This window comes from Mus caroli, unplaced genomic scaffold (genome assembly GCF_978045245.1).
Source record: "Mus caroli unplaced genomic scaffold, Mus_caroli_1 scaffold_12, whole genome shotgun sequence".
In the NCBI taxonomy this organism is placed as follows: Eukaryota; Metazoa; Chordata; class Mammalia; order Rodentia; family Muridae; genus Mus; species Mus caroli.
The window spans coordinates 95725403-95747972 of record NW_028227267.1 but is presented as its reverse complement, the minus strand read 5'-3'; the positions used below and the strand labels follow the sequence as shown (position 1 = coordinate 95747972).

The 22570-nt window shown below is 39.6% G+C and overlaps 1 protein-coding gene across 3 annotated transcripts in view; it reads right to left on the bottom strand.

Annotated features, from left to right (window-relative positions):
- The window catches only part of Pibf1 (progesterone immunomodulatory binding factor 1), a 170224-nt gene that overhangs the window by 104465 nt on the left and 43189 nt on the right, over nt 1-22570 (bottom strand). For all 3 annotated transcript variants that reach the window (XM_029468942.2, XM_021181399.3, XM_021181398.3), the window contains exon 10: nt 14818-14916. In XM_029468942.2, the coding sequence (XP_029324802.1) occupies nt 14818-14916 (99 nt within the window). The remainder of the gene's footprint in view (nt 1-14817; nt 14917-22570) is intronic.

Sequence of the window (22570 nt, the reverse complement as noted above, 5' to 3'; positions counted from 1 at the left end):
TAAGTAAACAATAGCACCTGGGTCACAGTATTAGGTATCAATAAAGACTTATTGTCTTAATCCATGATATGGAAGGTGAGCATGGGAAATAGTATTTGTGAATTACCAGTTGTGTTCTTCAAGTGCCTATGCAAAGTTTCAGATAAGCATTCTGATGAAAATGCTTGCTGTGCAGCTAAATCAGTTATGAAACACAGTACCACTGAGTTTTAACCATTGTTGATTGTATCTTACAGCATTAAAGGTGAGTAGAAGAGCCCAACAGAAATCTATAATTCCTTCATGTCTTTAGAATACCTTTAATATTAAAAAATACCTATATTTTAAATGAAATACCTGTAACATTAAATGAAAATGAACCAAATGCCATGAAAGCAAAACGGGTTAGGTAAAAAAATCAAGATCAAGAAGAGTTTGAGATTGAAGCAGGCCAAGGAGGGAGGAGAGAATTACAAGTTCCTGGGCTGCAGCCTATACTGCACACACGGTAACATGAGGTCAGTGAGTGACTCAGCAGGTAAGCACACTAAGTATCATGCAAGGAACCTTCATGGAGGAAGGAAAGAACAATTCGAGAAGCTATCTTCTGATCTACGTGTGATTAAAAACATTATTTAAAGGTACTACGAAAGAACAGTATTTGGATAATGCTTTGCTGTAAGCACATCACTATCAAATGTTCTTGTATTAAAATATGTTTTTGGAGTTCTGTAAGAACATTTCTTTTCTTAAGAAATACACCCTGAGGAGATAAACACATTTGATGCAGCCTATTTTGAAACGACTCAGTAATAAACACAGGAACACATGAATGTGTGTGTTTCCAGGCAGGCATTGGGGATGGAGAGCAACAGGTGAAGAAAGAGAATGCTAACTCAGCAAAGTCTGAAAATTTACATAACTTCCAGGAAGAGCTACGATTACCAGAAATACAACACTACAAACTATAGGCCAAAAGAAAAGAAAATGGTAGGGTACAGGCCTCATTGATTCATGCTTTCTCCTCTTCCTCCTCCTCTTCCTCCTCCTCCTTCTCCTCCTCCTCCTCTTCCTCCTCCCCTGTCCCCCCTCCCCCTCCTCCTCTTTTGAAGTAAGTCTCCTGGAGCCCAGGCTGTCCTTGAACTCTAGCTGAGGATGACCTTTAGCAGCTCTTCTCATCTGCACTTCCTTAGAGCCGGGATTACAGGCGTGCTCCAACACACCTGGGCCTTTGGGTTAAACCTGGGGCGTCTTGTGTGTAGGGACAAGGTGTTTTACCAAGGGAACTATATCCCTAGCCCACAGGCCTGATTTTAAAGACTTGACCAAGGATGACAATAGACATGCTAACAGAAGGAAATGTCAAGGTGCCCTAGTCCTAAACAATGGACTGCAGGGAACTACAGAATGCAGAGAGTGGGAGGAAGTGCCTTCATCAGGAATCAATCCCCTAACTGGTTATCAACACAAAGTGTCAGCCCTTAAATACCATGCATATAAGAAATGCTAGGTGGACTGAGCAGGTTGTCTTTATGTGTGCCTTTGCATATATAACTAACAATACTGAAGAAAATAGAGATATAGAGAAAGCAGGGGAGGGGGGATATAGGAGAGGTTGAAGGGAGGAAAAGGGATAATTACATAATTGTATTTTAATTTCAAAAGTTTAAAAACCTAAAAAAAAAATTTTGAGAAAAATCATCATTCATTCTTGGGAATTCTCAACACCCTGATATTATCAAGGGTCATCCTTAACCTTATTGTAATATATATATACTCATTGCTCCTGTCCCAGGATCAGAAACAAGAACAATCAGATTTTAAGAAGTGCAACAGTACTGAAAGAACCTCGTGGGGAAACCCCCACTCTGTTCCCGATTCGGTGTGCACCCAAGAATCACGAACAGACCGTCTTGATGTAAATACCCGAGGTAGTTTAATGGCGGAGCTCAGGGTCGAAATGTATCTCATGCAGGAGACAGTGGATTCGACCACGAGGCTTGAAAGCTAGGGGTTTTTATAGAAAAGGGTCTGGGGCTGGGAGAGGATTTGGCGCGGTCTCACATGATTGGTCCATTTAAACATCAGCAGACTGTACATGCAGATAACATTTAACTTAGGTTAGAAGGGCAGGAGAAAGGGAGGCGACGGGCCAGTCCAGACATGTCATTCTCTTTATCTTTATGGCCAAGCAGCCTCAGGAATGTCTTAACGAAGGGCCTGTCTGGGCATGTCCTAGCCTGTTCTGCTATGTTCTCAGCCCCAGGTTTCAAAGCTCACAAACAACTTTTTGGGCTATTTGACATAAATTACATGAATAACAGGTCTCAAGTTTTATTTTCTTTCATGTACAAAGGAGGCCATTTCTATGTATAGACCAGGTTTGGTTAATTTTAGGGTGTGATATTTTTCTACTACTAATAATGATATATATATATAATCAGGCTTCACACTGTGAAGGAATATATATACACATGCATGTAGAAATGCATCCTCTAAGAGTGACAGTCGTTTGGTTAATGTGAAATGGCATGCAAACATTTTCTACAGCAGTTGATGTAATAAAAACTCAGGTAACAATAATTTCTCTTTGTGCATAAGTATGTGTTGTTTCACAAAATTTTACGTTAGTGACAATGATAGCTATTATTAATTCTGATACAATGCTATACAGATCACATCACTGATCTTTAGGAAAAAAAAAGACTAAAAGAAAGGGTATCAAACCGCTGTGAATATATATATATATATATATATATATCCTTGCAAATGTATATTTTTTGACTTTCAAGGCAAAAAATAAAATTATTTCAGACATGTTCTTTTTAGCTGTGGATGCGGGGAGGGAATTTATGACCTCAGGTACAGGCAAGAAGCACCTGTGAGGGTTAGAGGACTCCCAGGGTCACTCTCTCTGGTTGAACGAGGCATTTAAGTTTAGACTCATGCCTCATAACGAAGAGAGAGGACAAATGGGGTGGGGGTGGGGTAAGAAGAGACTTCCCAGACTGTGCTCTAAACATGGGAGTTCTTATCAGCTCATCCATAGCCTTATGCTCCCGCTGAGAAGGAACAGATACTCTTCCATCAGGTCCTGACGTTTCTTAATGCTTTCACGTTCACTATATTACCACTGATTCTAAAGCCTCTACTAGGAAGAAATTGAATCACGTGTGTTAACTTACAAAGTAATAAATCCAGACTGAAACCTAACTTTATCTAAATAAATATATGTCAAATATATTAGCAGCTTAAGAGCCTAGAGAAAACTTTAGAAAAAAATATGGGGTGGTCTCTTAAATGTGAACACTCTTTCCATACGAACATGGCAGACCTCAGAGAGAAAAAGAAAGGACTGCAAGGGATAAGAAAATCAAGGAATAAAAATAAATCTTATAAACTTCAGGAACTGATGCAAGGAACTGAGCAATGAAAAACTTTATCAAAGAGGAAACAAGAAATTCAGACACTAATGTGTTGTAAGTATTTGGTCACAGTGTGAAGCCTGAGATTTGTTGTTAACTGGAAAAACCAATTTCTAGTTGTAGTGTGACTCAGCCTGTAGTACCTATCTATCTCTAATCCCATGACTGGAATACAGACAAACCCTTAGTACACAATCTCAAACAATGAAGGTGAGGTTAGTTTGTAGGAGGAAACATCCATGTGTGAAAGTGATGCCTAATTGAGTGGCAGACAAAGTGACAAATCAGAGAAAGATTTGACAGAGTAGGATATATCCAACTCTCAGGAGAACAGAGAGGGAAGGGAAGCTACTGAGGGGGCAGTGCAAACGGAAAGGAAGCTCCTTAAGGGGCAGTTTTACTGGGACAGTTGTACAGAGACGGGCTGCAGAGAGAACAAGCTAGACATAGGTGAAAACAGAACAAGCCAGAGAATGAGAAGCAGCCAGAAGATTAGAACAGATTACTAGAGTTAGTTTGGGGCCAAGCAGAGCAAAAGTCAGAGGCCGAGAGAGAAGCTAGATTGAAACAGTTAACTTGGAGAGTTTTGAGCCAGAACAGCTGAGTTGAACCAGCCAGCCTGAGTTGAGAAAGATCTTGAAAGGTGAGTTTACTCAGCAACAAGTTTCAGAGGATGAAAACATTCTAGGTCTAGATAAGAGTGTATGGAGGCTCCAGGCTTCCAGGCTTCCAGGCCTAGGTTAGCAGACTGAAGTAGTAAGCCTCCAGACGACAACCATATACATGAGAATAGAAGATATGTTTGCCCTAGTCATTTCATTTAACAAAGTGTCAGTGTATCTTGTGTCTTTAAGGAAGAAACATAGATGAGCAATTTCTACAGTTAAATCATGTGAATCACTTTGTAAGCCACAAGAATTACAAATAATATAAATAAAATGATCTATTTTATACAAAACAAAGTCTGGGTATATTCCCACTTTTATTTCGTATCTCCATAGGTTTCATTCCACTATATTCATCTGTAAGCCCCACAGGTCCTTGCTGAAATATAGCACAGACTAAAAGACAGACAGGCAGACTGCTTCTCCAGTCTACAGCACACAGGAAAAGGAAATGAGGCGAATGAGGGCACACCTAACATCTTCCTCTTGGAAACATGGCAGTTGTTTCCACTGGACTTTGAGTTGCTTGGTTTTTGAAACAGGTATTGCATGTGGTCCCAGGTTGGTCTCAGTTCACCGTGCTGCGTCTGTCTTCCATGTGCTAGGGTTGCACACATGCCTAGCTGTGCTAACAACTTTTAAACTAGTTCAGTAAGGTATAAATGTTACTCTGATCACCAACTTGCCTGTACACTCTATCTTACACTAGTTCAAATGGTGCCACGAATTCTACCATTATCAGAGAAGTTGTAGGGTGGGGCTGAGAACATTTCAAATTAATAGTTCTTTGAAAATACTTTAAAGCAGAAAATGTTTTAAAACTAGATGCTCAAAACACAAATCCCCCGCCCTCTTATTTTTACTTTATAAGACATTGCCTTTTGTCCCTTAGGTGGGCCATTTATCAAATTTGTTATGCAGCTGAGGACAGTCTTGAACTTTTCCTTCCTGCCTCTGCCTTGCAAGTGCTAGGATTAAAGGTCTGTCATCATGTCAATACAGAAAATATTTGTAAAATAAGATAAACTACAGCTGAAAATATTGATAATGCAAGTTAATTCTGAATTGTACACTTACATTATAGCTTCAAATCCAGGTTTCAAATCAAGAAACAGGGCATTCAGTTTTTCTAATATTCATATCGTCTGGGTTCCAGAATTTATTTCTGGTGGGAAGAACCCTCGCAGTCCACAGAGATTTACAGCAACAGAATGTACGCTAATGTTCTGTTCATACTCTCGATTTTTGGGTAGTTGTTACTTATTTTTAGAGACTTTATAATGCTAGAAATTGGGACATACATAGTATATATATATATATATATATATATACCTAAGAAAAGGCCTTTATAAGAAGTTAAAGTCTTTGGGTAGAAAGCCTTTTACATTCATATTTGAAAATGGTACACACACTGCTTCCTTATTTATTTATTTATTTTTTGGCTTTTTTCAAGACAGGGTTTCTCTGTGTAGCCCTGGCTGTCCTGGAACTCACTTTGTAGACCAGGCTGGCCTCGAACTCAGAAATCTACCTGCCTCTGCCTCCCAAGTGCTGGGATTAAAGGATTTTTTTTTAAATATAATGACATGGATTGTTTAATCATAAAATGAAGCATTTGATGAAAGGAAATGATGATACTAATTATACATGACTGGAAAATTGTGTATATGCATGTCACTCTTGACTAACAAGATTCAGGAAAGTCACATTCAAGATAATGATGAAAACACATTTGCTTATTCTCATCTGGATATAAAAAAAACCCAGAATTATATACTCAGACATTAAAAGCCATCTCTGAAGAATGAAAAAAATGTTTTTCCTTTGTATTTTACTACACATAATTAATACACACATTCCTAAAATAGCTAAGAGTATGTCTTATTGGTGAAGTGCCCATTTCTTAAATGCAAAGTCCTGGGTTCAGTGCTCCAGGATTACAAAATAAAAAAAATATAAAGTATGCCAAGGTATTTTATGTTAGGTCAGGCATCTAAGAATCTATACTAAAACCTTCCAGTAAATTGAGTATATACATACACATACATTAATGTAGTATTGCCATACTAGATGAAGCCCAAGACCTCTCACTAAACAGAAACTCAACCACATAGGTTCATTCCTAACTCAGATGCCAGCATTCATGGTGACGTGGTCAGAGATGACAGCATCCTTTTCCATCCACATTCCTAACTTTTAAGTTTTTTGAAAAGGAAGAAAGAAAGGAAGGAAGGAAGAGAGAGAGAGAGAAAGAAGAACAAGTGAATGTATTGATTCTTTTTTTTTTTATATATATTTTTATTACATATTTTCCTCAATTACATTTCCAATGCTATCCCAAAAGTCCCCCATAGCGCCCCCCACTTCCCTACCCACCCATTCCCATTCTTTTGGCCCTGGCATTCCCCTATATTGGGGCATATAAAGTTTGCAAGTCCAATGGGCCTCTCTTTCCATTGATGGCCGACTAGGCCATCTTTCGATACATATGCAGCTAGAGACAAGAGCTCCAGGGTTCTGGTTAGTACATCATGTTGTTCCAACAATAGGGTTGCAGATCCCTTTAGCTCCTTGGGTACTTTCTCTAGCTTCTCCATTGGGAGCCCTGTGATACATCCAATAGCTGACTGTGAACATCCACTCCTGTGTTTGCTAGGCCCCGGCATCTTCTCACAAAAGACAGCTATATTTGGGTCCTTTCAGCAAAATCTTGCTAGTGTATGCAATGGTGTCAGCGTTTAGAAGCTGATTATGGGACGGATCCCTGGATACAGCAGTCTCTAAATGGTTCATCCTTTCATCACAGCTACGAATTTTGTCTCTGTAACTCCTTCCCTGGGTGTTTTGTTCCCAATTCTAAGAAGGTGCACAGTGTCCACACTTTGGTCTTCATTCTTCTTGAGTTTCATGCGTTTATCAAATTGTATCTTATATCTTGGGTATCCTAAGTTTTGGGCTAATATCCACTTATCAATGAATACATATTGTGTGAGTTCTTTTGTGATTGTGTTACTTCACTCAAGATGATGCCCTCCAGGTCCATCCATTTGGCTAGGAATTTCATAAATTCATTCTTTTTAATAGCTGAGTAGTACTCCATTGTGTAAATGTACCATAATTTCTGTATCCATTCCTCTGTTGAGGGACATCTGGGTTCTTTCCAGCTTCTGGCTATTATAAATAGGGCTGCTATGAACATAGTGGAGCATGTGTCCTTTTTACCGGTTGGGACATCTTCTGGATATATGCCCAGGAGAGGTATTGCTGGATCCTCCGGTAGTACTATGTCCAATTTTCTGAGGAACCGCCAGACTGATTTCCAGAGTGGTTGTACAAGCTTGCAATCCCACCAACAATGGAGGAGTGTTCCTCTTTCTCCACATCCTCGCCAGCATCTGCTGTCACCTGAATTTTTGATCTTAGCCATTCTGACTGGTGTGAGGTGGAATCTCAGGGTTGTTTTGATTTGCATTTCCCTGATGATTAAGGATGTTGAACATTTTTTCAGGTGCTTCTCTGCCATTCGGTATTCCTCAGGCGAGAATTCTTTGTTCAGTTCTGAGCCCCATTTTTTAATGGGGTTATTTGACTTTCTGGAGTCCACCTTCTTGAGTTCTTTATATATATTGGATATTAGTCCCTTATCTGATTTAGGATAGGTGAAGATCCTTTCCCAATCTGTTGGTGGTTTTTTTGTCTTATTGATGGTGTCTTTAGCCTTGCAGAAGCTTTGTAGTTTCATGAGGTCCCACTTGTCAATTCTCGATCTTACAGCACAAGCCATTACTGTTCTATTCAGGAATTTTTCCCCTGTGCCCATATCTTCAAGGCTTTTCCCCACTTTCTCCTCTATAAGTTTCAGTGTCTCTGGTTTTATGTGAAGTTCCTTGATCCACTTAGACTTGACCTTAGTACAAGGAGATAGGAATGGATCGATTCGCATTCTTCTACATGTTAACAACCAGTTGTGCCAGCACCATTTGTTGAAAATGCTGTCTTTCTTCCACTGGATGTTTTTAGCTCCCTTGTCGAAGATCAAGTGACCATAGGTGTGTGGGTTCATTTCTGGGTCTTCAATTCTATTCCATTGGTCTATTTGTCTGTCACTATACCAGTACCATGCAGTTTTTATCACAATTGCTCTGTAGTAGAGCTTTAGGTCCGGCATGGTGATTCCACCAGAGGTTCTTTTATCCTTGAGAAGAGTTTTTGCTATCCTAGGTTTTTTGTTATTCCAGATGAATTTGCAGATTGCACTTTCTAATTCGTTGAAGAATTGATTTGGAATTTTGATGGGGATAGCATTGAATCTGTAGATTGCTTTTGGCAAGATAGCCATTTTTACAATGTTGATCCTGCCAATCCATGAGCATGGGAGATCTTTCCATCTTCTGAGATCTTCTATAATTTCTTTCTTCAGAGACTTGAAGTTTTTATTATACAGATCTTTCACTTCCTTAGTTAGAGTCACGCCAAGATATTTTATATTATTTGTGACTATTGAGAAGGGTGTTGTTTCCCTAATTTCTTTCTCAGCCTGTTTATTCTTTGTGTAGAGAAAGGCCATTGATTTGTTTGAGTTAATTTTATATCCAGCTACTTCACTGAAGCTGTTTATCAGGCTTAGGAGTTCTCTGGTGGAATTTTTAGGGTCACTTATATATACTATCATATCATCTGCAAAAAGTGATATTTTGACTTCATCTTTTCCAATTTGTATCCCTTTGATCTCCTTTTGTTGTCGAATTGCTCTGGCTAGGACTTCAAGTACAATGTTGAATAGGTATGGAGAAAGTGGACAGCCTTGTCTAGTCCCTGATTTTAGAGGGATTGCTTCAAGCTTCTCACCATTTACTTTGATGTTGGCTACTGGTTTGCTGTAGATTGCTTTTATCATGTTTAGGTATGGGCCTTGAATTCCTGATCTTTCCAAGACTTTTATCATGAATGGGTGTTGGATCTTGTCAAATGCTTTTTCCGCATCTAACGAGATGACCATGTGGTTTTTGTCTTTGAGTTTGTTTATATACTGGATTACGTTGATGGATTTCCGTATACTGAACCATCCCTGCATCCCTGGGATGAAACCTACTTGGTCAGGATGGATGATTGTTTTGATGTGTTCTTGGATTCGGTTAGCAAGAACTTTATTGAGGATTTTTGCATCAATATTCATAAGGGATATTGGTCTGAAGTTTTCTATCTTTGTTGGGTCTTTTTGTGGTTTAGGTATCAGAGTAATTGTGGCTTCATAGAATGAGTTGGGTAGAGTACCTTCTGTTTCTATTTTGTGGAATAGTTTGTGAAGAACTGGGATTAGATCTTCTTTGAAGGTCTGATAGAACTCTGCACTAAACCCATCTGGTCCTGGGCTTTTTTTAGTTGGGAGACTATTAATGACTGCTTCTATTTCTTTGGGGGATATAGGGCTGTTTAGATCATTAACCTGATCTTGATTCAACTTTGGTACCTGGTATCTGTCTAGGAACTTCTCCATTTCATCCAGGTTCTCCAGTTTTGTTGAGTATAGCCTTTGGTAGAAGGATCTGATGGTGTTTTGGATGTCTTCAGGATCTGTTGTTATGTCTCCTTTTTCATTTCTGATTTTGTTAATTAGGATGCTTTCCCTGTGCCCTCTAGTGAGTCTGGCTAAGGGTTTATCTATCTTGTTGATTTTCTCAAAGAACCAGCTCCTTGATTGGTTGATTCTTTGAATAGTTTTTCTTGTTTCCACTTGGTTGATTTCACCCCTGAGTTTGATTATTTCCTGCCGTCTACTCCTCTTGGGTGAATTTGCTTCCTTTTGTTCTAGTGCTTTTAGGTGTGTTGTCAAGCTGCTAATGTGTGCTCTCTCTAGTTTCCTTTTGGAGGCACTCAGAGCTATGAGTTTTCCTCTTAGAAATGCTTTCATTGCGTCCCATAAGTTTGGGTATGTTGTGGCTTCATTTTCATTGAACTCTAAAAAGTCCTTAATTTCTTTCTTTATTCCTTCCTTGACCAAGGTATCATTGAGAAGAGTGTTGTTCAGTTTCCACGTGAAGGTTGGCTTTCTATTATTTATTTTGTTATTGAAGATCAGCCTTAGGCCATGGTGATCTGATAGGATGCATGGGACAATTTCAATATTTTTATATCTGTTGAGGCCTGCTTTGTGACCAATTATGTGGTCAATTTTGGAGAAGGTACCATGAGGTGCTGAGAAGAAGGTATATCCTTTTGTTTTAGGATAGAATGTTCTGTAGATATCTGCCAGAACCATTTGATTCATAATTTCTCTTAGTTTCACTGTGTCCCTGTTTAGTTTCTGTTTCCATGATCTGTCCATTGGTGAAAGTGGTGTGTTGAAGTCTCCCACTATTATTGTATGAGGTGCAATGTGTGCTTTGAGCTTTACTAAAGTTTCTTTAATGAATGTGGCTGCCTTTGTATTTGGAGCATAGATATTCAGGATTGATAGTTCCTCTTGGAGGATTTTACCTTTGATGAGTATGAAGTGTCCCTCCCTGTCTTTTTTAATGACTTTGGGTTGGAAGTCAATCTTATCAGATATTAGAATGGCTACTCCAGCTTGTTTCTTCATGCCATTTGCTTGGAAAATTGTTTTCCAGCCTTTCATTCTGAGGTAGTGTCTATCCTTTTCTCTGAGATGAGTTTCCTGTAAGCAGCAAAATGTTGGGTCTTGTTTGTGTAGCCAGTTTGTTAGTCTATGTCTTTTTATCGGGGAGTTGAGTCCATTGATATTAAGAGATATTAAGGAAAAGTAATTGTTGTTTCCTGTTATTTTTGTTGTTAAAGTTGGCATTTTGTTCTTGTGGCTGTCTTCTTTTAGGTTTGTTGAGGGATTACCTTCTTGTTGTTTCTAGGGCGTGGTTCCTGTCCTTGTATTGGTTTTTTTCTGTTATTATCCTTTGAAGGGCTGGATTCGTGGAGAGATAATGTGTGAATTTGGTTTTGTCGTGGAATACTTTGGTTTCTCCATCTATGTTAATTGAGAGTTTGGCTGGGTATAGTAGCCTGGGCTGGAATTTGTGTTCTTTTAGTGTCTGTATAACATCCGTCCAGGATCTTCTGGCTTTCATAGTCTCTGGTGAAAAATCTGGTGTAATTCTGATAGGCTTGCCTTTATATGTTACTTGGCCTTTTTCTCTTACTGCTTTTAGTATTCTATCTTTATTTAGAGCATTTGTTGCTCTGATTATTATGTGTCGGGAGGTATTTCTTTTCTGGTCCAGTCTATTTGGAGTTCTGTAGGCTTCTTGTATGTTCATGGGCATCTCTTTCTTTAGATTTGGGAAGTTTTCTTCTATAATTTTGTTGAAGATGTTTGCTGGTCCTTTGAGTTGAAAATCTTCATTCTCATCCACTCCTATTATCCGTAGGTTTGGTCTTCTCATTGCGTCCTGTATTTCTTGGATGTTTTGAGTTAGGATCTTTTTGCATTTTACATTTTCCTTGATTGTTGTGCCGATGTTCTCTATGGAATCTTCTGCACCTGAGATTCTCTCTTCCATCTCTTGTATTCTGTTGCTGATGCTGGTATCTATGGTTCCAGATTTCTTTCCTAGGGTTTCTATCTCCAGTGTTGCCTCATTTTGGGTTTTCTTTATTGTGTCTACTTCCCTTTTTAGGTCTAGTATGGTTTTGTTCATTTCCATCATCTGTTTGGATGTGTTTTCCTGTTTTTCTGTAAGGACTTCTACCTGTTTGATTATGTTATCGTGTTTTTCTTTAAGGATTTGTAACTCTTTAGCAGTGTTCTCCTGCAATTCTTTAAGGGATTTTTGTGCTTTCTCTTTATTGTCTTCTGCCTGTTTAGCAGTGTTTTCCTGCATTTCTTTAAGTGTGTTATTAAAGTCCTTCTTGAAGTTCTCTATCATCATCAGGAGATATGCTTTTAAATCCGTGTCTAGCTTTTCCGGTGTGTTGGGGTGCCCTGGACTGGGCGAAGTGGGGGTGCTGGGTTCTGATGATGGTGAGTGGTCTTGGTTTCTGTTAGTAAGATTATTACGTTTACCTTTCGCCATCTGGTAATCTCTGGGGTTAGTTGTTATCTTTGTCACTGTATAAAGATTGGAGCAGAAGCTGTGTTCCACTCACCAGCAGTCTCTAAATCCTGCGGCGGGGGTCGTGGGTAGCTGATGGTGGGTCGTGGGTAGCTGACGGTACCCCGGTGCTGGTCCAGCCGGAAGAGGCCTGTGGTCCTACACAGGCCGTTTTTCTGCTTCCCTAACTAATGCAGTCTCTGGTCCCGCGTGCAATTGGATTGGAGCAGAAGCTGTGCTCCACTCACCAGAAGTCTTAAGATCCTGTGGAGGGTGTTGTGGGTAGCTGGCGGGTGTCAGCAGACCCTGCGCCCCAGCTGCCCCGGTGCTTTTCTGACCGGAAGAGGGTTGTGGCCCTATGTAGGCCGGATTTCTCTCTCCCCAACCAGAGCAGTCTCAGGTCCCGCGTGATTGGACTGGAGCAGAAGCTGTGTTCCACTCACCAGCAGTCCCAAAATCCTGCGGCGGGGGTCGTGGGTAGCTGGCGGGTGTCAGGCAACCCTGCGCTCCCGCTACCCCGGCGCTGATCCGGCCGGATGAGGCCTGTGGCCCTACTCAGGCCGGTTTCTGCTTCCCTAACTAATGCAGTCTCAGGTCCCGCGCAATTGGATTGGAGCAGAAGCTGTGTTCCACTCACCAGCAGTCCCAAAATCCTGCGGCGGGGGTCGTGGGTAGCTTGCGGGTGTCAGGCAACCCTGTGCTCCCGCTACCCCGGCGCTGATCTCGAATGTATTGATTCTTAAAAGGATACTGTCAAAATGGGTCAGTTAATCACTGCTTTTATATGGAAATTTAACCAATGTATCATTCTCAGAAGCAACTGTCACAAATAACCAACGGGTGATTAAAAAAAAGGGGGGGGGACTTCATGTATGGATATTAAGTGAAGTACTTAGTAAAAAACTATAGCACACTTAAGATTTTAAAGCAGCGAGAGACCTTCACATCCCAGTAGCCTTAATCTTCATGCATTCATTTTGCCTGAACACATCAACATGTCACTGATAGAGCATTCTGAAGAGCCACACTAGAAAGTGTTTCTTTACTCTTCTTATTAATAGCATTTACCCAGAAGTCTCCAATTAGGTACTTCAGGTTCTGTCAGGAATAAAATCCAGCTTTCATATGTCAATCATTCAAATATCTGAGAACAGTTTGAATTTAGTACTAAAAAGTATTTTTGAAATCTCCCAGTTTGGGTCATTCTCTTCTGAAGGTTTTCTCATTTTAAGCTTGAGTGCTAAGATCCAAGCAGGGGTCTGAAGGAAAGATCACCATAGAGCATGTTCTCTATCTGACATTATTGGCTCCAGACTGAACCCACCACTGCCATGATCTTATGTCACTTTTAAGTTCATAACACAAGTCTAGCACTTGAAGTTTCTGGACTCAAGCCCATGTTCTTATATACAGTCCTACTAAAATTCACTCAGCTTCTCAAATAATCAACACATCACAAAATCCACTAGATCCCAATTGTAGTTCAATTTCTATTATTCTTCCCTGCTTTATATCAACATTTCTAGTATGTTTTTTGTTTGTTTGTTTGAAGCTTTGCTTTTCCTAGGGCTGTGGATCTAATGCAGAGCCTTTCAAATGCTCTTCTACTAAACTATATCTATGACTCAAATTTAGTTGTGTATGATGCTTAAATGACAGGCATAAAGGCAAGTGCTTCTAGTCTACTTGGAAGACTGAGGCAGGAAGATCATTTAGGCCTAAGACTTTGAGGCCAGTCTGGGTAAGATAGTTGACCTGAACTTTTAAAAAGACAATTGCAAATTAATTTGTAGGGTTTTTATTTATCAATAAAGTAAAACACTGAGCTTAATTTCAAAGGCTTATCACTGTGTGACAGGCACATGTAAACTTTCTATGCTACTTCATCAATGGCTCTGTCTACAATTATTTCAAAATAAAAAGTTTAAGAAAGAAAAAAGCCCTATTCCTTACTCTACATGTAGTCAAAGTATTTAACATGTAGAGTTTCTTAACCAAGGAACGATCGCTTAACTTCATGCCTGTCACTTCCCTCCTTCCCACTGGACTAATGCAAGTAAGTACCCACCTGCCCTGGGAACCGAAGACAAAGCATTCTCCCCGCCTGCCCTGCAATCCCGCCCAGAACAGACAGATTTTGACAATGATTTGGGGAGTGTACAGCAGGGTTGGAAGACAGCCCCAATTTTTTTACCAACAGGAGAATATGTTAACACAGAAATAATCAGTTCTCTATATCAGAATAGATACACCACACATGCTGAGTCAAGGAACCAGATCCAAGAGTGAATACTGTATGATTCTACTGACGTTAGGTCCAAGAACAAGGCTGATAATAGGGATAGAAATTATAGGGTTGTCCATGCTTGAGGGTAGTAGATAAGATGGACTGAAAAGGTATAAGGAACTCTCTGGCTCTCTGGTATGACATCACTAAGAAAACACATGCTTTTAAGTTATGTCACACTAAAATAAACTATAGTTCTATTATACACACACATACAGGCATGCATGTGTGCACACACACACACACACACACACACCCTACATACTATTTTTTTGAGACAGGAATTGTCCTGGCCTCGAACTCCCAGCCATCCTCCTGCTTCAGTGCTGGAATTATAGGCATGCTCTATTATAGCTGGCTTTAAGGACATCGCATGGGACTAACCAGTGAAGACTGTCATCATTTTCTCTCCCTCTTACCTGTCTAGGAGCTGCTCATACTTTCCCAGAGCATCCTTTTCTGCTGCCACTGCTCGGTTCTTTTCAGCGAGTGCATTATCCCTTGCTTCACGGAGATTTCTAAAATTCAAACATGCATCTCAGTTATTTTAAATGCATAAGCATCTATCTTTCAAAGATTCACAAGTTGGCTTAGGACTCAGTAGAGCCTGGGGATGGCTTGGAGAGCACTGTCCCGGCCCGCAGCAGTACAGGTACTGTCAAACAGTGCATTTCTAGACAGAGCTGGGTTACACCTTAGGGCTGGGGAGTTACTTTTAGTTACTTATGGGGAACACCAGCTGGGAATCATAACCGCTCCCACAGTTAGAATATTTGCTCCATAGCTTTTTTATTCATGGGTTGAGGGCTAGGCTAAACAGCGTGTATATATTTATCTTATTTTAGCCTTACCATAAGCCAGTGAGGTAGCTGTAATGTCCACAAGAAAAGTGAGTTAATGGTAGGTAATAAATGCTTTTTGAAATACTTTAAGTAAAAAATAAATGGCAGAAATCATAGATGAGAATAAAGTCTGAAATACTGGCAAGAACAGCTGAAACATTAGGTGCTAGAGCTTAGTTGTACAAGAGCTAAGTTACTACAGAAAGGTTGATGAATTAGGAGGGCAAGGGCGAAAGGACAGAGGGCCATAGAGAATAGGTTAAATGCAAGCCATGCGTACAGTAGACTAGAGATTGCCATGGAGAACGGGGCTTGGGGACCAGAATGACAGGCTTCCATCCAAGTACTGACCCGGCCTAACCCTGCTCAGCTTCTGCAATGTGAGATGGGGTAGAGACTTCGTGGGATGGCCTTAGACATTAAAACATTTTCTGTGGCAGAATTTTAGTTGGTCATAAGTCAGTGTGTCTCCAGGAATGGCTACATGGAGTTCCGCTGAGATGATGGTTAATATTCACGATTGGCTCAAGGAATATGAGCCCACATTCTATAAATCATCCACTTATGATGACAGCAGGAACCAAAACTGTTGACAAGGTTGCAGCTAAGGAAATTACTCCAGTGGGAGAAGGTCACAACAGGGAATGCTTAGGAGATAATACGACTGGGCATGCGTTTCTCTTTATGTTTTAATACAGATGAAACTTGGGGTCAAACAACAAACAGACAAGCAAAACAAAAAACTAAGCTGATTTGAGTCACTTAACCTAAAAAAATTATCCTTCCTCAATCGAGTTGTAACATAGAGAAAGAAACACAGGACCTAACACGCCTGATGTGCTCACTGTGTGTGCAAACCCTTATGATGCATGTGCAGTCTAGTGAAGGACAGGGAGTTTGTACAGTGGCCCTGGGACATAGATGTACAGTGGCCCTGGGACATAGAGTTTGTAAACTGTCATAGTTTGCATGCAGGTTCTATCTACTCTGCAGCCCGTGTTGCTTATGTCTCACCAGGCTTTGGGGAGTCACCTGGCTTGAGTACATGCATGTGATGCACACTGGATACAAACGCCCAGTGATCATACCTGCCATGCCCATACTTACTGCAGCCATTGTGCACAACGGTTCAGTGACTATGTAACATTTCAAACACACCAACTACTAGAGAGAGGCATTAGCCAAAGCTTATGAGCAGAAAGTAAAGTAGTTTTAAACATTCATGTAAAGGTCACTCTCATCAAAAGAACAGTAACAATTTTTTGTGTTATTTTATAAACAGAATTGCTTTCTTAAGTAGCAATTACAAAATTATTTTTTGGTGTCATCATGATTGCAATTGACCTTAAAAACTATTCTATTATTAAACCAAAAAAAAAAAAAACCCATGAAAAATAAATTTTAGAGAACACAATTCTCTAAGTATCTTAAACATTTATCTATTTTTAATTTAAGATGACCTACATATTTTAGCTAGTAAGTCACAAATTAGTTCCAATTCTCCTTTCTACAAATAGCTTCATTATTTTAAATGTGATTTAAGGAGCAGAATTCCAAGTGGGTCCCACTGGCAGTACCAGAATATGAATGCTTAAGTTGTAGATGGAGAAGCCCCATTCACTAAGTACACTTCCTTTCTACTCACAACGAGTGTTAGAAAGAAAGGCAAGACACAGAGAATCAAATAAAAAGAGTTATGACTAGAGAATAACAGTTCAATTTTGTCATGGACAAATGATAGTGTGCATCATTCAGCTAACTGGGTGATAATGATAAGGCATAAACAAAATTCCAAGGCCACATGGAAGAGGGGGTATTACTCTTAAATGCATAAGGAAAGAAGAGACATTTTCTTTTCTTTTCTTTCTTTCTTCTTTTTTTGTTTTTTGTTTTTTTGTTTTTTGTTTTTTTGAGACAGGGTTTCTCTGTAAAGCCCTGGCTGTCTTGGAACTCACTTTGTAGACCAGGCTGGCCTTGAACTCAGAAATCTGCCTGCCTCTGCTCTACCACGCCCGGCTCTTTTTTTTTGGGGGGGGGGGGGACATTTTCTAAAAAGTGGCACACATATAAGGAACCTAAAGGACAAATAGCCGAAAAAAAAACCCCAAAACCTTCTGAAAGACAAGACCAAAGTAAGTAGGGGAAAGTTTCACAAGCCTAGGTTTTTACCACTAGTCTTTCCCCCTAGGTGTCTTCAAGATTTCCATGTAGTTTTGTTCTCTTCCTTGGCTGTTATACCTTCCATAACTAGTCTACAACCGACATACTTTATCCTTTAAGTACTATCAATTGGCATTTTTCAAATTAAGCGTGAGAGAGATATATTGAATATAGTCTTTGACTGGTAACAACACTGACAGTAAACACACAGTGTTCACCGTATACTAGGAGATGTTCTAGGAACTTCATATATAGTACTTGTTGTGGTTCAAGGTGAAATGTCCCCATCCTCATTTGTTTGAACACTTGGTAGCTAGCTAGTTGCAATGTGTGGGAAGGTTGTGGAACCTTTAGGAGGCAGAAGCTTGTTGGAGGAAGAGATCCCTGCTTCCTGAATGCAGGTACTCAGTAACAACCAGGTCTCTTAGTCTAGCTTCCATGCTGTGGTGGTTTGAATTAGAAAGGCCACCATGGGCTCTTTGGGTGAACACCTGATCCCTAGCTGGTAGAACTGTTTGGGAGGGTTTAGGAGGTGTGGCCTTGTTGGAGGATGTATGTCACTGGGGGATGCTTTGAAGTTTTAACCAGTTAGGTCTGTCTGCTTCCTACTTTCATATCAAGATGTAGTCCTCAGCAACTGTCCAGTGCCATGCCTGCTGCATTTCCCCTTGCTATGGTGGTCATGAACTCGAACTCTCTAACACTATAAGTCCCAAGGAAATTCTTTTCTCTATCAGTTGTCTTGCTCATGATACCTTATCACAACAACTGAAAAGTGATTACCATGTCCATCTCCTGCCTGCTGCGATGTCTGCTACCATGACAGAATGATCCCTTTGAGCAATCAGCCAGAACACAGCTTTCCTTAGATCTCTCCCTGTCAGGTATGTGGTCACAGGAATGAATGAGAAAAGTAACTAGTAACTTGTCACAACTCTATCAATCAAAACTTGTATCATTTCCATTTCACAAATAGGTTTCAGGATTGAAATACAAAGACTCAGTCCAAGGTCGCACCTTAATATACACTGTGGAGCCTGAGTGTAAATCTATTCGGATCCTATGCTCTGAATCATTCTGTTGCCTTTCTCAGGACTCCTTCCTTTCACAGGCATTTTCCCCTTGGGATATTCTATCATTATGAGATTTGTGCTGCATGACTAGATCATGATGCAAACAGATGTCAAATCAGAATTAGGCTCAAAAGAATTGCAAACATATTATGTATTTGTTTCTATGGCCCACAGTGTCCATGCTCTTTTAAAATTAGACTGGTTTGACAAAACACCAGATGCACTGACTCCCTGATACAGATAAAACAATAACTTCCACATAATTAATGAATAATCCATTTCCAAATGTTAAATGCATTAGAGGATGTAATAAATATAATTACTGAACAAATAGCAAGGATTCGAATGTTCCTCAAAGGAGAAACTTGAAAAATTGACAAAGGCTATCTATAGCATGTATAAACTAATGGGGCTGAGATTATAAAAATCCAAACTGAATGTAACAAAATGTAATTAGAGACATTGAAAGATGTCAGAAGCTGCCAACTGGTTAATATAATAAACTTTTTATAATATAAAAGTCTTTCAGTATCTTTAAGAGCTTAGTTTTTGAATATCCTCTACTGGCTCCATCCCATCAACCTGAGCCCAGCGTACCTAAACCCAAGAATGCTAAAATCTTGAAAATAAAATGGCACGTTTTTTCATATGATTTACAACAGCATACTTTAAATTACTCAAAACGTTAAATACAATTCAATACAATGGAATGCCATGTAAGTTGCACGGTATTGCTTAAGAAGCAGTAACAAGGAAGCCTTGGGACCTTTCATACAAACACAGTCTGTTTGAAGTATACTTGATCTGCAGTTGGTCAAATGAGTAGATAGAGATCCCACAGATAAGGAGGCTGGAAATTAACTTTAAAAACAATCGTATGCAAAAAATTCATTTATATAGCTAAGATTTCACCGCCAACCTGTTTTTCATGATTTTTTTCATGTTGTTGCCTATTAACTTCTCTTAGGTAGACATCTAATTTTCCTATCTGTTTCAGAGTAGTGTGGGAAGGTACACTGGAAGGAAGAATGAAGATAGAAAAAAGGAAATAAAAGGGCGGGCATCCCTGCTAGAGTGACTAGAGTCTATCTATACATATACATACATATACATATATGTGTACATATGTATATATATACATATGTATATTTTATATATTTATCTTGGACTACTTCTTTATAGCAAAAGGGGGTACTATAATAATGAGAGCAGAGAAACTAGCATAAACTAGATGTTGCTTGGATAAGTAGATGAGAAGTCACAATACTCAATGTGACTCTCTTACGTTAAGCTCCCAGTAATCTATCTATGCAACAATGGTCTAATATTATAAAAGTGTACACATTTAACGTGTAATATAATGTCATTTGTGTAGTAGACAATTTAATATATGTAAGTACATCCAAAAGTTGCTCATAACAGAAGCATAAAAGCCTCAACACAAAATGTGAAAACAGAGTGCCGAACGAATGGAGTATATTTTCTCATTTCGAGGAGATAAAATTCCTAGTATCAACAGGCTGAATCTAAATTTATACTGGTGCAAACAACATTAGAAAACGAAATCTTCAGCTTAGGACTGGCCTGTAACTTTGCAATCTTCTTGCCTCAGCCTCTTGAGTTCTAGTGTTAGAGGAACATGCTACTGTATCTAAAAGAAAGTCTTATTTAATAATTTGCTTAAGAAAAGCTATGTATTTTAGAAGAAACGTTTTGAGATCACTATTGACTGAAAATGCTATAATTTCCTATTCTTCTATTATAATTAGTTTTATGATTTGAATGGCCATGCCTTCCCAAAGTGGTGTTTAAATGTAATCACTGCTGTAACAGTAATCATAAGAGGTACTCAAGAGGTGAGCAGGCTCTGAGGGAGAAGCCTTTCTGAGTGGGACTGATGCTGTTAACATGGGCAAGTCTCCTGCCTTTTGCTCTTTCACATGCTCTCTGGCCTTCTGCCATGTGAGGATGGAGGAAACAGGCCCGGGCCAAATGCTAGCACCTTGATATTGAATGTCTCAGCTTCCAGAGCAGTGAGATAATCAATTCCCATTCATTATAAATTACCTGATCTTTAAAGATTTATTTATTTATTATGTATACAGTGTTCTGTCTGCATGTATACTTCTGCATGCCAGAAGGGAGTGCCCGATCTCATTACAGATGGTTGTGAGCTACCATGTGGTTGTTGGGAACTGAACTCAGGACCTCTGGGAAAGCAGCCATTGCTCTTACCCTCTGAGCCATCTCACCAGCCCTCAGGTATTCTTTTAATGTAGCAAAAATAGTGCTTACATGGAATTTTATACTTTCTAGCTGTGACTATGAACTCAAAGTAGGTAACCAATTCATATGAAATTAAACACGCATACAAGAGAAGTCCATAGGCATGAGAAATTTATGAAACAAAACTACTCATTAAGATTCATCAAGGTGCTGTGGTTTAAACAGTGGTCAGCAATGACTATTAAAATGAAAGTGAATAAATATGGTGGGTGGTCAGCTGAGTAGCTTCTGCATCAGTCTCAAGGCTCAGCCCTGATCAGTCCATTAGAAACCTCTGTGGAGGCTTTCCTGTAACAACTCAGCCTCATCCTGCTTTCCCAGGCTCCCCCACTGCACACAGAACTATGCACAAAGCATGTATATGTAAACTTTTGCACAACCGGGAACTCACCTTCAGTCTAGGTGGGACAGCCTACACACCTCAAAGTAAGTATTAGTGACAGGAAGAACCACCCGAGGCACATGGGGGTAATAACAAAGGAGAGCTGCTCACAGTCCACCAAGCTACCTGCAGACCCCTCCACTCCCAATAATCCCGCTGAAAAGACCAAAAACTCAAAGATAAAATAGAGAAAAAGACTTAAATATTTTCACAGAAATTTCAAAATTATCCACTTTATTTGGTAAGATATGAACAGGAGGAGTACTAGTTTAGCACTAATGAGGAGACTCACTTTTAAATGTAGGAGGGAATCTCTGTAATCTAGTTCCAAATTCATCTACTGGGCAGGTTAGATCGAGTCAACTGATCTCGTAAATAAGTGCACATTCAAGGTAGAAAGCTGTTTTATAGCACCAATTTTCTATGGAAATGTCATGTTTGTCACTGAGGCTTCTTGTGGCCTTTGGGACAGTCCACTGTGATCAAGACAGCACTAATAGGAAGGAAATACAATCACAAAGCAATACTGCACTAATGGCTACACTTAAAAGCATTGCTCAGTCGCCTCTGTACTGTGGCCTCCCTCCCTTTCAAACAACTGTGAGGCTGCTGCAGTTCCAGACTCTGCAGCAAGGAGAGCCTAGTGAATGCGCCTAAGAAACTCACAGCCTGTACTACAAGAGTTTCTTTTTCCGTGCTTATGAGAACATCTCACATTACAGGTAGTTTTGTGTTCTGGAAAAATCCAAGCACCTTAGTTTACTGCCCCTTTATTATCTCTCAGAAGTGCTTAGGAAAGAAGTCATTGCGTAGACCTTTTAGATTTTCTAACAGTGGACTTTAATGTAATAATCTCATGTACCAGTTAGCTTTTATGTAATAATCATTTTACTTAAATTGTCATCATATAAATGATTTGTATTATACACAGGCAAAAGGCATAAACATACCTATACTCATTACGTATTTTATCACTTACAATGCACTTCTCACATTTACTTCCTCATTCAGACCTCATGGGCCCTTCTATCAGCTCATTCTTATAAAGAGGAAAGAAAACTCTCGGATAGGTAGTCGCTTCTTTCCCCCACTAGCAAGTGCTGTGAGGGACAGGATCTAAATTTAGTCTTTTTCCTCAAAATCTTTCACTCATAGAATACTGTTTTTTCTTTGTAAGAAAGGGCTTGGGCAACCTCTTGAATACTGGCATTGAACTATGCACCTCAATTTGTGGAAAATGTCTTATTTCAAAACATGCAAGAGGGACTATAGCCTTTACAAAGACCTAATAAGCAAGTTATTTACATAATAATTCTTACCATTGAACTGAGTTTCTCTCATCCTGCCTCCTAGCTACTAAGGTATTTCTCTACTCCTAGCTTCTTACTCTCTTTCAAAAGGTAATGTAACTATAAAGAGGCAAGTCTAA